Raw genomic sequence first — 13,979 nt, 5'->3', positions numbered from 1 at the left:
CAAATGAAAACCGGCTCTTGCAAAACCTGAAATCACTAGATTCCATGCAACCGAATCCTTCAACGGCGAGCCCTTGAAAACTATTCCCGCATTGTTTAATTTCCCACAATAAAAATCCAAAACGAGTTACCAGCCACAATGAGATTATCAAAGCGAGGTTTACTACCATACCATGCAACATCACACCGACTGAAACAGCACTGATTCCTGCACATGCCTTCAGTAAAGGAGGCAACAAATAGTGGTTCGGTGGCATAAACTAGTCTAAGGACTAAAGAAAATCACAAAGGGTGTCATGGTACATAGAATTGTGGACGTAAGTCCAAGAGTGAATGTTTGAGCGCATATGTTGTGTTTATCAACATATGGGCCGCATATTTAATGCACCGCATATGTTGTATATATATATATATAGGTTGTTTGTTTCATTTTGAATGTAATTTTTGATTCTGGAGCAATAAAATTCTCTCTCTTCTTCTTTTCATTTTCTTTTCGTGTACGTTTTTGTACGATTGCATTGTATCAGAGCATGGATATTAAAGCCTATTCTTCATTTTAACCAGAATTTTCAATCTCTTCTCCGGTTTTCTCTTTTATTCCTCTGTTTTCTCTTGTTTCTTGATCTTTCGATCAGTTTCTTCATCTTGTTCTTCTGTTCCAGCTGTTTTTCACCTTGTTTCTTCCATTAAATGTGTTCTTTTCATCTCCTTTTCATATTTTTCAATGCTTTCACCGTCAAAACTTTGTCCAAACCCTCAAAATGTTCCTTTCTTGTTCATAAACCTTTCCTCAAGGTTTCAAGATCTTTCTCTTTCATTTTCCTTCTTTTCTCTCTCTTTTTCTCTCCTTGCACTTATACGCCGCATAAGTGACTGACTTATACGGCGCATAAGTCCATTCTATACTTACACGCCGCATATCTTACGCGGCGCATAAGTTCTCGTACTTCTTCTTCACCGCATAAGTCTTTTATTCAAGCGTTTTAGTTCGTCTTTCCGTGTTTTCATAATGGAAGTCCCAAACACTTCTCTCATTCAAAACATTACCATTGATTCTTTAAATCCTCTTTATCTTCATCTGTCTAATCACCCTGGCATGATTCTGGTTTCAAAATATTTTGATGGAAATGGTTTTGGAGCCTGGAAACGAGCAACAACTATTGCTCTTTCCGCTAAGAACAAAATTGGCTTCATTAATAACACCGTCAACATGCCAACTAATCAACCATATCTTGCCCTTTTGAAAAGATGTAATGATATAGTGAAATCTTGGATTCTCAACACTCTTAATCACGATATTCGTGATAGTGTTTTGTATGCCGAAACAGCTCAAATTCTTTGGAATGAGCTTAATTCTCGATACAGCCAAGCAAACAGTGCAAGAGTTTATCAACTTCTAAAGAACCTATGCCTAATCTCCTAAGGAAGCACTAACATTGCTACTTATTTTGCTAAAATGAAATCCAATTAGGACGAACTGAATGCTATCAACTCCATTCCTTCTTGCGCGTGTGGGGCTGCTCATGCCTTTGCTAAACGAGAGGAGGATCAAAGGCTAATTCAGTTCCTTGTTGGACTGAATCCGAGCTATGATATGATCAGAAGCAATATTTTGATGATGCAGCCCCTTCCTTCTATTGATAATGCTTATGGAATCTTGATACAAGAAGAAAACACAGAAAGAAATCCACACCACCACCACTGATTTCACCGCATCCTCTGCTTTTATGCATGTTAACAATGGAGGACCTGTCAGTGGTGGAACTGGAGAATACAAAAGAAATTTGGTGTGTACTCATTGTAAAATGAATGGACATTCAATGAGCAAATGTTATAAGTTTATTGGATTTCCAAAAGACTATGAATTTGCTAAATGCAAGAAGTTTGCTAACCTTGCTGAGGAACAAGGAAAAAGTGATCAAAATCTATCTGATCAGCAAAGGATCACTTAGCAACAATATCATGAGTTGATGGTTTTGTTGCAGCAAAACAAAATTCAAAGTAGGTCTTCAAATACTTTTGCTACTAATACACTAACACCGGTATAATCATAATTCTGGAAGTGTCCCGGGTTGTTCGTGTACATCGCAGGAATCATATTACCAGTAGGAGTGCAGTCAAACAAAGAGGATACCTAATTGTTTTCTTGGTTTTTGTTAGCATTCGACTGGGTACCTTGTTGAATGCTTGATGATCCCTGTCCAACATTTTGAAACGAAGGTCGATAACCGGCTTGCCAATCTAGTGTTGCCCCTCTAAAATTTGAGGGCCCCTCCCCATAGTTGGGAGTAGGGCCTCTAAAATTTGAGGGACCCTCCCCATAGTTGACTGTAGGCCCTCCAAAATTTGAGGGACCCTCCCCATAGTTGGCCGTAGGCCCTCCAAAATTTGAGGGACCCTCCCCCTCATCATCATCATGTATGAGGTTTACCCGAGGTCTTTGTCGACCACAACGCCCCTAACCACGCGGAGCACGTCGGGGGAGCGTGTTATCATGTCTTAAATCCGGTTCATTAGTCTGTTTATATGAAGGTTGATCAACATGATTAATAGATTGAATTAGCTGAGAAGCCATGCCTTGGACCCCTCCAAAATTTTCATAGTAATGTTAGGCCCATGTTCTGCATTCTGATGGCTTCTTGACCAATGAAGCCTAATCCATCCACCTACAAAACCAAAAATAATTAAAACCCAAACACATTAATTATTTATTAAATTTAATTTTACATTAGTAATTATACTAACCAAGTATCTTGCCGTTCCACCGTGATCATCGAATCCGGTATGTACAACACCAGGGACGTGCCTCAGGTCCTTTATATATAACACAGCATGTCGATGGAACCAGTCATTATAACTATGGAGTGCCGTAGGCGTGTTGGTCGGTGCACCTTGCACCACATTTGCGTGTCTACGGTTCCAATTTTCGACATACTCAGCAAGAAACGCAAACCAGTCTGTGCCCAACCTCCCTTTTCGTATTCTCTTACAGAGTATCCGAAGCACTTCACGTGAAAAAGGGAATGGGTAAGGGACCTCCTAAAGAAATCCAAACTGTCTCATCACCCTTTCCACCTGATGATATTCAACGATGTTCCAATAAATTAGAAAACATCGTGACCTCCAACTGTTTATGCCTGTTAGACACATTTGCGGGAGTCTATGCATTACGTCCCGATAAGGCATCCAATCAAACTGTTAAAATAAAAAAAAATGTTAATATTTAGTATTTACAATCTATTTAAAAAACTTTTATGGTTAAGGAAAAAATACTTCGGCCTCTCGAAGATTTTGTAGTGTTGTTCGATGGGCCTTTAGCACGTGTGAAGGAGTCTCCCTGTTATTAATGGTATGCTCCACCCACCTTCAGGAAGACAATAATAAGTGTTAGATTATTAATAATTATATTAGTATTACAATGGTATGTAATTACCTCGCTCCATATGGATTTTTCAAATCGATTTGTTGATTGACAATTGTGGGTCTCAATGGTCGAATCCGGGTCCATGCCCATATTTGTAGCAGTGACATTGGGCCGCCAACTGCCTTTGTTTGTGGTATGGTTCCCTTATATAGTTCTCTATACAAACACGCTAGGGTAGCAGCACCCCAACTCAGTCGCTCACTAATTTCAAAGTCAGTCAAATGAGTTAATAAATGTAATGACACGTACCCATTATTTGTATCTCCTAATATGTTATTAGTAGCCACTATTAGGTAGACACAACGGGCACGCTGCATACATTGTTCATCAGTAGATTCATTGGTTATTGGGTTATCTAACATAAATGTTAGCATAGTATTGAGTTTTAAAATTTGATTTTTATAATCAGATTGTTGTGTATCAAAACCCAAATAAGTTAGGCACATTTGCCTCCGTTGGTTGTAGTCAAACGAACCCTCGTACCCAGTTAACGCCTCAACCTCAATGGGTAACCCCTATAGAACGTTAACATCCTCCAAGGTGACAGTCGCCTCGCCAAATGGCAGGTGAAATGTGTTCGTTTCGGGCCCCCACCTTTCAACCAATGCTTCTATCAAGGCTCGGTCAATTCTCCTATAACCACAATGTACGATACTGCCAAATCAAATAAACGGATAAACCTCAAAACTCTACCCGTTAGAGTAATGTCACCGTCCGTAACTCGCTCCCAAAATGAACCATCCCCACGTTTAAAATCCATTGTAGACCTCTCCCCCTCTAGTGGATTGAGGAACAAATTTCTGGCTCGGTGTTCGGCTCCTAGGTACAAGAGACTTTCATCCCTTGGACCCGGGTTGAGATACAAGTTCGTATTCATTTTCTTGGTTGAATTTGGGTGTGGGTTTGGTGAGAGTCTTCAATGTGTTGGATGAGGTTTGTGAGTTTGAGTGTTGAAGTGTGTGTGTGTGTGGTATTTATATAGAATATAGTAGATTATTATAACTTGTATTTTTTTGTTTTTGTTTTTTATTTTCTTAAAGTAAATTATAAGGTGTTAGAATTAGTCTAGATTTTAAGGTGTTAGAATTAAACAAACTATAATTTAGCAAACTAGAATAAAACAAACTATAATTAAACAAACAACTTGATTCAAAACAAATAACAAAACACGTAACAACTTTATTAAAAACACACAAAAAAAACATAACAACTTTATTAAAACATAGATTACTTCCAGTGACAATCGTCATTTGACCACTCGGAATCAGATGAGTGCTCTCCAGGATACGGGTCATGGTGGTACTCCGGTTCAACTTCTTTCCCTTCGTTTTTATAAACACTCTTCAGTACATCTGCGTCTTCTAACAAATCAGGATTCAATTGGTCAAAAGTTAACTCCGGTGAGGGGGGTTGTGAGGGGGAGAGGGGGTGTACTTTGTCTTCAGGCTGAGAAACATCACACTTACACTAACAAAATAGATACGTAATTACTAAATTAAAAGAAATATTGTATCAAGAAAATAAATATATAAACACTTACACAATATAGGATCCACGTCGTGCAAATCATACGCTAGTAAGTAGGAGCATGACATAGGTAATATAACTCCTTGGGTATGACTCTTGTTGGACTGCTAGCATATACAACATTAGGATCCATTTTAGTCGGTGGTGAATTACCAAGTAGTCATATGAAAATATACCAACTAGTGTCACTACTATGAAAATAACTAGGGTTTTCAAAATTAGCCTAATCCGCCATTAGTAACGACGGATTAGGATAAAAAAAAATTATAAAAACCTAATCCGCCATTACCAATAACGAATTAGGAAGAAATACTTTTTTTAATAAAAAACCTAATCCGCTATTGAGAATGGCGGATTAGGAAACACAGCTCACGGGTCATTCATGGCAGCTTGTAGGGTGCCATTCATCACGGGTCACGGGTCATGGCAGCTTGTAGGATGCATTCATGGCAGCCTTAATATTTTGTAATAAGGTTGCTTGTGAATTAGTTGACAGCTTTAATATTGGTAGGATACGTTCATGGCATGCATTGGAACCTTTGTCTGTGTGGACATCATTCATGGCAGCTTTGCAATTACGCCTTTGCAGCTTTAATATTTGGTTGCATGTGAATTAGTTAGAAGCTTTAATATTGGTAGGATGCATTCATGGCATGCATTGAAACCTTTGTTTGTGTGGACACCATTCATGGCAGCCTAACAATTACACCTTTGCAGTTTTAATATTTTGTTTGTGTTTGGCAGATGAATTATGGATGCAGTACAATAATAATAAGGGGGTAGAATCCAAAGTTAGGTTAGTATCCAAAGTTAGGTTAGTTTGGTTAGTGGGATTGGTTTGGTTGTTTATAGTTAGGTTAGTTTAGTTAGTGGGATTAGTTAGTTTGTTAACTGGGTTAGTAACAGGTATAACGTTATCCGCTATTGTCAATAGCGGATTATAGTGTGAACGGGATCTTTGTCTAATCCGTCGTTGATAGTAGCGGCGGCTACTACAAATTTTTTGTTCCTAATCCGCTATTCTCAATAGCAGATACACCAAAACCCTTTTTTTTTAACTTCACTGTTAACCTAATTTTTTTTCTAAAAAAAATAAAAATTCAATGAACGACATCATTGTCATCCACGTCACCAAGTTGAGATTTTTCATGCTGCAAAAGATCTTTCTAGCATCATACTAGCACCCGCACTTTGAAATTTTGAATGCATATCGATAGGTAAACCATTGACGTTGGTATCATCGTACAACACTGTTTTTTTTGTAATACATGTGCGTGAATTTCTTTCTTTTTTGTAATATCTCCTAGTTTCCCACAAGTGTTCAGAAATGGTCAGAATTGTGATCGAGTTAATCTTGGCTTTGTTTCCAAGCATTTTTCAAAAGCAACTCAAATCCTCCAAATGCGAATAGGCTCTTGAAAACTTGACATCATTGAATTCCGTGCAACCGAATCCTTCAATGGCAAGCCCTTGAAACGCATTCTCGCATTGTTTAATTTCCCACACTTTGAACAGAAATCCAAAACCGAGCTAGCGGCCACAATGTGATTATGAACTTGCCCTTGAAAACCATTTTCGCATTGTTTAATTTCCCACACTTTGAATAGAAATCCAAAACCGAGCTACCGGCCACAATGTGATTATGAAAGTGAGATTTACTACCGTACCATGCAACATCACACCGAGTGAACATCACCGATTCCTGCACATGCCTTCAGTAAAGGATGCAAAAATAGTGGTTCGGTGGCATAACCTAGTCCAAGAACTAAAGAAAATCACTAAGGGCGTTATGGTACATAGAGTTGTAGAAGACAAAACACTTTACGTATGCTTTAACAAAAACTAGGTGTTTGTGTCGGTAGCAAGTTGATTTGGGTTGTGGTGAGACGAACTTAATTGGCCGCAGACACACACTTTACGTATGCTTTAACAAAAATCGTGCTCTCGCCCCAACGCGCAACGAAATTTCCAATTTCACGCTCCCCGTCTCGAAGCACGGGTAAACCACCTAGTTATTATAATGATAATTTTAGAGGGATTTTCTAACATGTGCCCTTAGGGCACATATAAGAAACATTTATTATAAGATATTCTTATTAAAAATATCACTTGACATTAATTTCATTAATCTTGTAATAACTACCATATTTAACATTTTATTGTTTCCTTATCATTTTTCATTCCATTTATGACTATTAAAATAATTTTTTATTAATTCCCTCTAAAATTACTTTTTCATCATTTCTAATTTCCTACTATTTTTCTATTCATTTATATGTAAAAACTATTAAAATATGAAAGTGGCTTTGTTTTATATCGAAACTAATAGTCACTTTACTAATATTAAAATATAAGAGTTTAGGGCACCAAAAGAAGAAGTAATTTCATTATTATATGATAATAAAAGAAGAAGAATTTTCAACATTTATAACGAAAGATTCGGTTGCAATCCACTTCACTGTACATATCAGAAGCATGCCGATTTGGACATTTGCTAAAGTTGCAACTAGAAGATCTACAAAGTTTGCAATGTTTTACTTGTCTCGTTAATTCATTTCTACTTTTCATTCGCTTATTCCTAGGTCGTCCCTATGTCTTTAGATAATAGGGCATTGAACCAACTCAACTGCATTAGTTATAGGATCACTATTTTCTGCAAAATATGATGTAATATTCAAAGTTCATTCTTCGTATGATTGAGAGACGTTATTGAATTGAGCCTCTTCTCAACTCCATCGTCAATAACGAAATGGAATTTCAAAGCAACCCATACGGAGAAGAACACTCGAGACATGAAGACAAAGTATCCCGACAAATTCAATAGCATCTTTTTCAATAGGAAGCTCATTTAGATCGAAAAAAAACATATCCATCCATTTGTAGAATAACACTAATGTTTTATATAATTTAAATTAAAAAAAATAGATAGATAGATAATAAAAATGATTGTTTAATAGTGAATACTTATAGAAAAATGGTGGGAAATTAGAAGTGATGAAAGAGTAATTTTAGAGAAAATTAATAAAAAAATTATTTGGTAGTCATGAATGAAAGGAAAAGTTAGGAGAAAATAATAAAATGTTAAATATAGTAGTTATTAACGTCAGGTAATAGTTTTAATAAGAATATTCTCATAATAAATATTTCTTACGGGCACATGCTTGAAAATCCCATAAAACTAATATCCTTTTGTAAAATTAACTCGTGGAAGCTTAATTTCGTTGTCACTTTCATACAATTTTTGGTAAAACTAGACTTAAAATTTCCATATATGAAATGTTGCAAAACATGTTTAATGCTATTTAAAATTACCCCGAGCCTAGCAATGTCCTCATATGCTTCCCATGTTAAACAACAAACAAAATTATGTTACATCTTTGATCTAGTATTTGTTATATGTTACATTTATTTTTCAGTTACCTCCATAGCTCCACTTTGATCATCACTGACATTCTCTCTTTCCGGTTGCTGCTTTCACCTTCAATTAACAAAAGCGAGTTTTGCATTAGTCATTAGACATTTAGAAAAATAAAGCATCATCAGACGAAAACTCGAACTATTTAAGTGTAAACATTATTATATTTTTCAAACCTTGCTTCTTTCATTTTTTTTATGTGAATACTTTACTTTGTCACATCCGTCTCTATTACTATCGTATGAAAACCCAAAAAATAAGCCTAAACTTGAGATTGAGTATAACACGAACAGGTTCAAAGCTAGAAACAGAGAAAAGAAGCACCGCACAATGAAATTCTGGCGCTACCATAGATGGCCAGAGCCACCGACAACGACAGAGCAACACCCGGTTAGAAAAGAACAGAAGGCGCTACGCAATTTAATTCCGCCGCCTCAATAGACAACTGGAACCGTCGGCATCGGCGGGGCAATGCCCATCTCTTTGTTTCTCTCTCTAGAATCACCCTAATCGGTCCCTCTCTCTCTCTCTTTACAAATTCACTGTTAAATGGTCCATGCCTCTCGACTCTCTAAATAGGTAGCCGTAGATTCGTCGGCGTCATGGAAATGACTTTCTAAATAGATAGTCGTAGATTCGTCGGTGCCATGGAAATGGCCGGCCGTTGACAGTCGACATAAAGGAATCAGAGAGAAGACAGAGCTCAGAATGCATAGAGAGAAACCTAAAGAGGAGTGAGGGAGAGGGAAAGAAGCTTAGAGGTCTGCATAGAATACGAAAAGCATTTGTAATAAAAGTAAACAATGTCAGAATCTCTTGGAGCGAAGGACACGTGCATAAGTAGCTGGCAAAGTTGAAAGACTTTAATCACTTGTAACTTACTCACAAAATTTGGTAGCGGTAGAATAGTACCTGCCTGTGAGTAACACCAACACCGAACATCATAATTAATATATATATATAACTAGTTTTTTTACTCGGTGTGTTTGCGCCGGGGCAACTGACAAAACTCTAGCATTGAAACTCGAGCGTTGGTAAAACCCAAGCGTTACGATGATGAGTCGACACAAATTCGATTACTATCAGTTATGTTCTTAGGGTATAGACATTGTTGGTAAAGTTTGAGCGTTAAAGCTCAAAAAAATTAATTCGTTAATTTAACTTATAAAAATATTAACATATAAAAAAACAAAATGTTTAAAACGATGTTTATTTAGTCGGCAAACCCGGGCGGTGGAAAATACATGTGTTGTCGGTCTCGGTCATTGTGGCAGTAATTTGACACGATTTCGGTCGGTTTTGATCACGCTCGTTATGAAACTAGAGCCAAAAAATGAAAAAAAAATAAATATGAAGGTGAGCTAATGGTCAGGTAAACTTGCGCGTTGGTAAAACCTGAACGTTATTAGTCATAGGCGTTGAAGAGGCAAATCTACTCGAATTTGATCGGTTTCCGCTAGCTTCATATGGTACCGGAACTAAAAAAAACATTGACATTTATTCGGTTTCCCTTACGTTCATTATGATAACTAAACAAAACAAAACAAAATAAAAATACGAACTAATACGGTGTCGCCAAGTTGGACAATTGCGATACCAAAGTTCTATCTATCTATAATATATATATACGAAACCCCAAAAATCCTATGTGTCACGATGTGGTCGCTCCCTTCATTTATGGAAGCACCAGATTGCTTGATTTTTAAATGGAGGCCTCTCATTGATTTAACCCAAATTCATGGGTATGGGTCTTACCAAAACCAGATAGATTAAAACTTATCTTACAAATTATTTGATATGAAAAAAATCCTATAAAATAGTGATATATTAAAATTTAATATCCAATTTAAAAAGAAAAAGATATTCTTTATAATTAATAAACAATTTTATAGTAAAAAACATAAGCAGGTCATCGATCACCATATCTAGATATCTTTTAAACGAGTTATAACATATCATTTATTTATGAAACCCTTTCATCATCAAATCCTAAGTATATTATTCATTTTCTTACAATAAAGAAAATTAAAATCCAAAAAATAAGTATTAAAAAACAAAAAATGTAAAACAACCATTCTCTCAAGCCATTATATTGCTTTATTTGTAAATGAAGGCTTCTCATGCATTTGACCCGAATTCACAGATAAAGGTCTCACCAAACCCAGATAGCTCTTAAACGGGTTATAACATCTCATTATATTAAAAAATAATCTCATCAAATATTTGATATGAAAATCCTATAAAATAAGAATATACTAAAAATTAATATCCTATTTTATTTAAAAAATGATATTATCTATAATTAAGAAACAATTTTATAATAAATAAAATAAATGGGTATCACCAAACCCAGATAACTTTTAAACCGGATTATAACATATCATTTATTTGTGAAACCATTTCATTATCAAACCTCAAGTATATTAATTATTAACCTTTTACAATAAATAAAATTAAAATTAAAATCCAAATATACATATATAAATATTAAAAACGAATAATGTAAAACAACCCTCGGTAATACGGGGGATAAAATCAAGTAATATATATAAACGAAAACCCAAAAATCCTATGTGTCGCGATGTGGTCGCTCCCCCCTTTTATGGAAGCCACCAGATATCTTGATTTTTAAATTGAGGCCTCTCATTGATTTAACTCAAATTCATGGGTATTGATATTACTAAAACCAGATAGCTCTTAAATGGGTTATAACATCTCATTAAATTAAAAATTAATCTTACCAATTATTTGATATGAAAATCCTACAAAATATGAATATACTAAGATTTAATATCCAATTTAAAAAGAAAAAGATATTATTTATAATTAATAAACAATTTTATAGTAAAAAACCTAAGCGGGTCATGAGTCACCAAATCTAGATAACTTTTAAACGGGTTATAACATATCATTTATTTATGAAAGCCTTTCATCATTAAACCCTAAGTATATTATTAACTTTCTTACAATAAAGAATTAAAATCTAAAAAATAAATATTAAAAAACAAAAAATATAAAAAGTATTCTCTCAAGCCATTAGATTACTTTATTTGTAAATGAAGTTTTCTCATATATTTGACCCGAATTCATGGGTAAAGGTCTCACCAAACCCAGATAGCTCTTAAACGGGTTATAACATCTCATTATATTAAAAAATAATCTCATCAAATATTTGATATGAAAATCCTATAAAATAGGAATATACTAAAAATTAATATCCTATTTTATTCAAAAAAAAGATATTATTTATACTTAAGAAACAATTTTATAATAAAGAAAATAACGGGTAATGGGTATCACCAAACCATATAGCTTTTAAACCGGATTATAACATATCATTTATTTGTGAAACCATTTTATCATCAAACCTCAAGTATATTAATTATTAACTTTCTTATAATAAATAAAATTAAAATCCAAATTTAACATATATAAATATTAAAAACGAATAATGTAAAACAACCACTGCAATACGGGTGATAAAATCTAGTTTTATATATATTAGTAAAACGCATGAATGGAGTTAACATATTGATTCTCTTTTCACTCTTTTTATATTTGTATAAAGAATAATTAAAAGAAGAAAAGAGGATGATTTGATGCAACACTAGTGAGCCTTCCGCATATTAACAAAATTTAAGAAAAATGACGACAAATTCAAGTAGGTGATCTTAAATAATCTACAATCCGGAATCAAAGTTGAATTTCATATAAAGAATGATGCCTGCAGTTCAGAAGCCATTAAATTCTGATAATTGAGAACAAACTGTGGGTCACGATTTTGTTAAGCAATCTTGATAAAACAAATAAATAATCTCTTTATACAATCTGAGAAATTGTAGTATATATACCGTATACAAATCTAAACGAGAATAACAACAAATATTAATATATATATGCATGTCTCGATTCATACCGAGGTCTTTAACTTGTGCTCGTACGACGAATTCTTTAACGAGTTGATACTAGACAATGGAGCCAAGTTGATCATCATGTTGAAACCGCACCAGAATCTTGCTCACATTATCTAGCTCGTGTTCACTGAGACCCGAGCATAAATCCGAGCATGTCTTCTTGTACACCGCTTCGCTTGGTGAACCTGTCTTGATCATCCGAAACCCTCTACCTTCCTAGGTGCAATACTGAACAAACTGTGGTTCCCAGTTGTGGCTGAGGATTTCTGTTAAACAGAGGTCCCTTAAAACAGATTTCGGGCTACCTTCGCGAGCCTGTCTGTTTCCCAAGGTACAACAGCCGAAGCAGTATGTACTGCCGGGATTACCCTAGCACCTGAACGTTATTTGTAACAAGAGATCGGGTTCTAGAGAGCATTGGAATTGAGAACACCAATTGGTTTGGCGTTGTGTGGCCTGGTCGAGCGTGTATACGTGATGTGACTTACCCGGATTTTCGGTGTTTCAAATGAGCTCCTTGACTTGCAATTTATAGAAACTTCCTGTCATGAGTCAGCGTCACGTGCAACATCCAGAGCTATCCACACGAAACTTGGCACAAGATTAAGCATGTGATGACACATGTCCCGTGACTAACCAATGAGTTCGACACTTGGCGCAAGACTAAGCAAGTGACGACACGTGTCCCGCGAATCACCAATGAGTTTGACACTTGGCAGCACGTGGAACGCGGACAACAAGGAGACGACACCTAGCTGCTGACTCATAACGGGTTCATGACACATGGCATCATCCATAACACTTGTCACACACTCGCTACACAATCGACACATGTTACATGGTTCAACAAACAAAAATGCAAAGGCGGCTCTCAAGCATTCTACAATGTGGGATAAACCCATTTATGTTTTTACCAATATTTTAAGTTCTCAATGACACATATTACAGTAAAGATATCGCATTCATCTTTACTCTATAGACACATTACGAATTTATTTATTTATTAGTAAAATGCACTAATAAATATTAATTATTGTCCAAAATTTCCAACAAAAACATTTGTTCAAGATTACATGGGGTTGCAATAGGTGATAATTCAGAAGCGAAGTCAGATTTCATATAAAGAATGATGCTTGTAGTTCATGCGGTGGCACATCGAGCATGCATTTTGAGCACTGACAGAAGGTGTTCGATGAAAGGCCTATGAGAACAAGAACTACAGCTACTTGGAATTCGTTTATTGTAGGGTATTGTTCATGGAAAGAGCATGTTAGAGACGGATTGCTGTTGATAGTTGACATGTTGACCGGTAATTATGGGGTGACCTACCTCAACCAATCCCCTTTATTTGGGTTCCAATGATTCCATTCCCCTTTCCATCTTCAAAATGAAATTAATCTTACTCAATCTCTGTCTACCTACTTCCCACATTGCCAGAACTCTAGCGAATGGGTGGTGGTGGTGTGTCGGTAATAATAAAAATAATAATAATAATAATAATATATGTGTGAAAAGATGAATTTATCCGTGCCCCGCTCCTCTTTAATGGTCAAACAAACATTGACATGATGATAGGGCTCAAATTGCATGAGAATGTGGGCATTAGGATTCAAGAGGTACACATTTGGAAAAAAGTTCAAAAGATACGTTCTAGTGTTGACCATAAGAGTGCATTTTGCACTTACCTCTATATTTTTTTT

General features: G+C 35.6%; 1 protein-coding gene across 1 annotated transcript; it reads left to right on the top strand.

The window, feature by feature from the left end:
* The first annotated feature begins 1,008 nt into the window (after positions 1 to 1,008).
* LOC143600440 (uncharacterized) lies at positions 1,009 to 1,704 on the top strand. Its single transcript, XM_077078135.1, has 2 exons — positions 1,009 to 1,383; positions 1,471 to 1,704. The coding sequence occupies exons 1-2, from the start codon at positions 1,009 to 1,011 to the stop codon at positions 1,702 to 1,704; spliced, it is 609 nt and encodes a 202-aa protein (XP_076934250.1).
* The last annotated feature ends 12,275 nt before the right edge of the window (positions 1,705 to 13,979 follow it).

Source organism: Bidens hawaiensis, unplaced genomic scaffold (genome assembly GCF_021521415.1).
Source record: "Bidens hawaiensis isolate Kalapana, Puna unplaced genomic scaffold, B.hawaiensis_p1.1 tig00054106_1, whole genome shotgun sequence".
NCBI classification, from domain to species: Eukaryota; Viridiplantae; Streptophyta; class Magnoliopsida; order Asterales; family Asteraceae; genus Bidens; species Bidens hawaiensis.
Note: the sequence above shows the minus strand (reverse complement) of the source record. Positions and strands in the feature narration are given on the sequence as shown.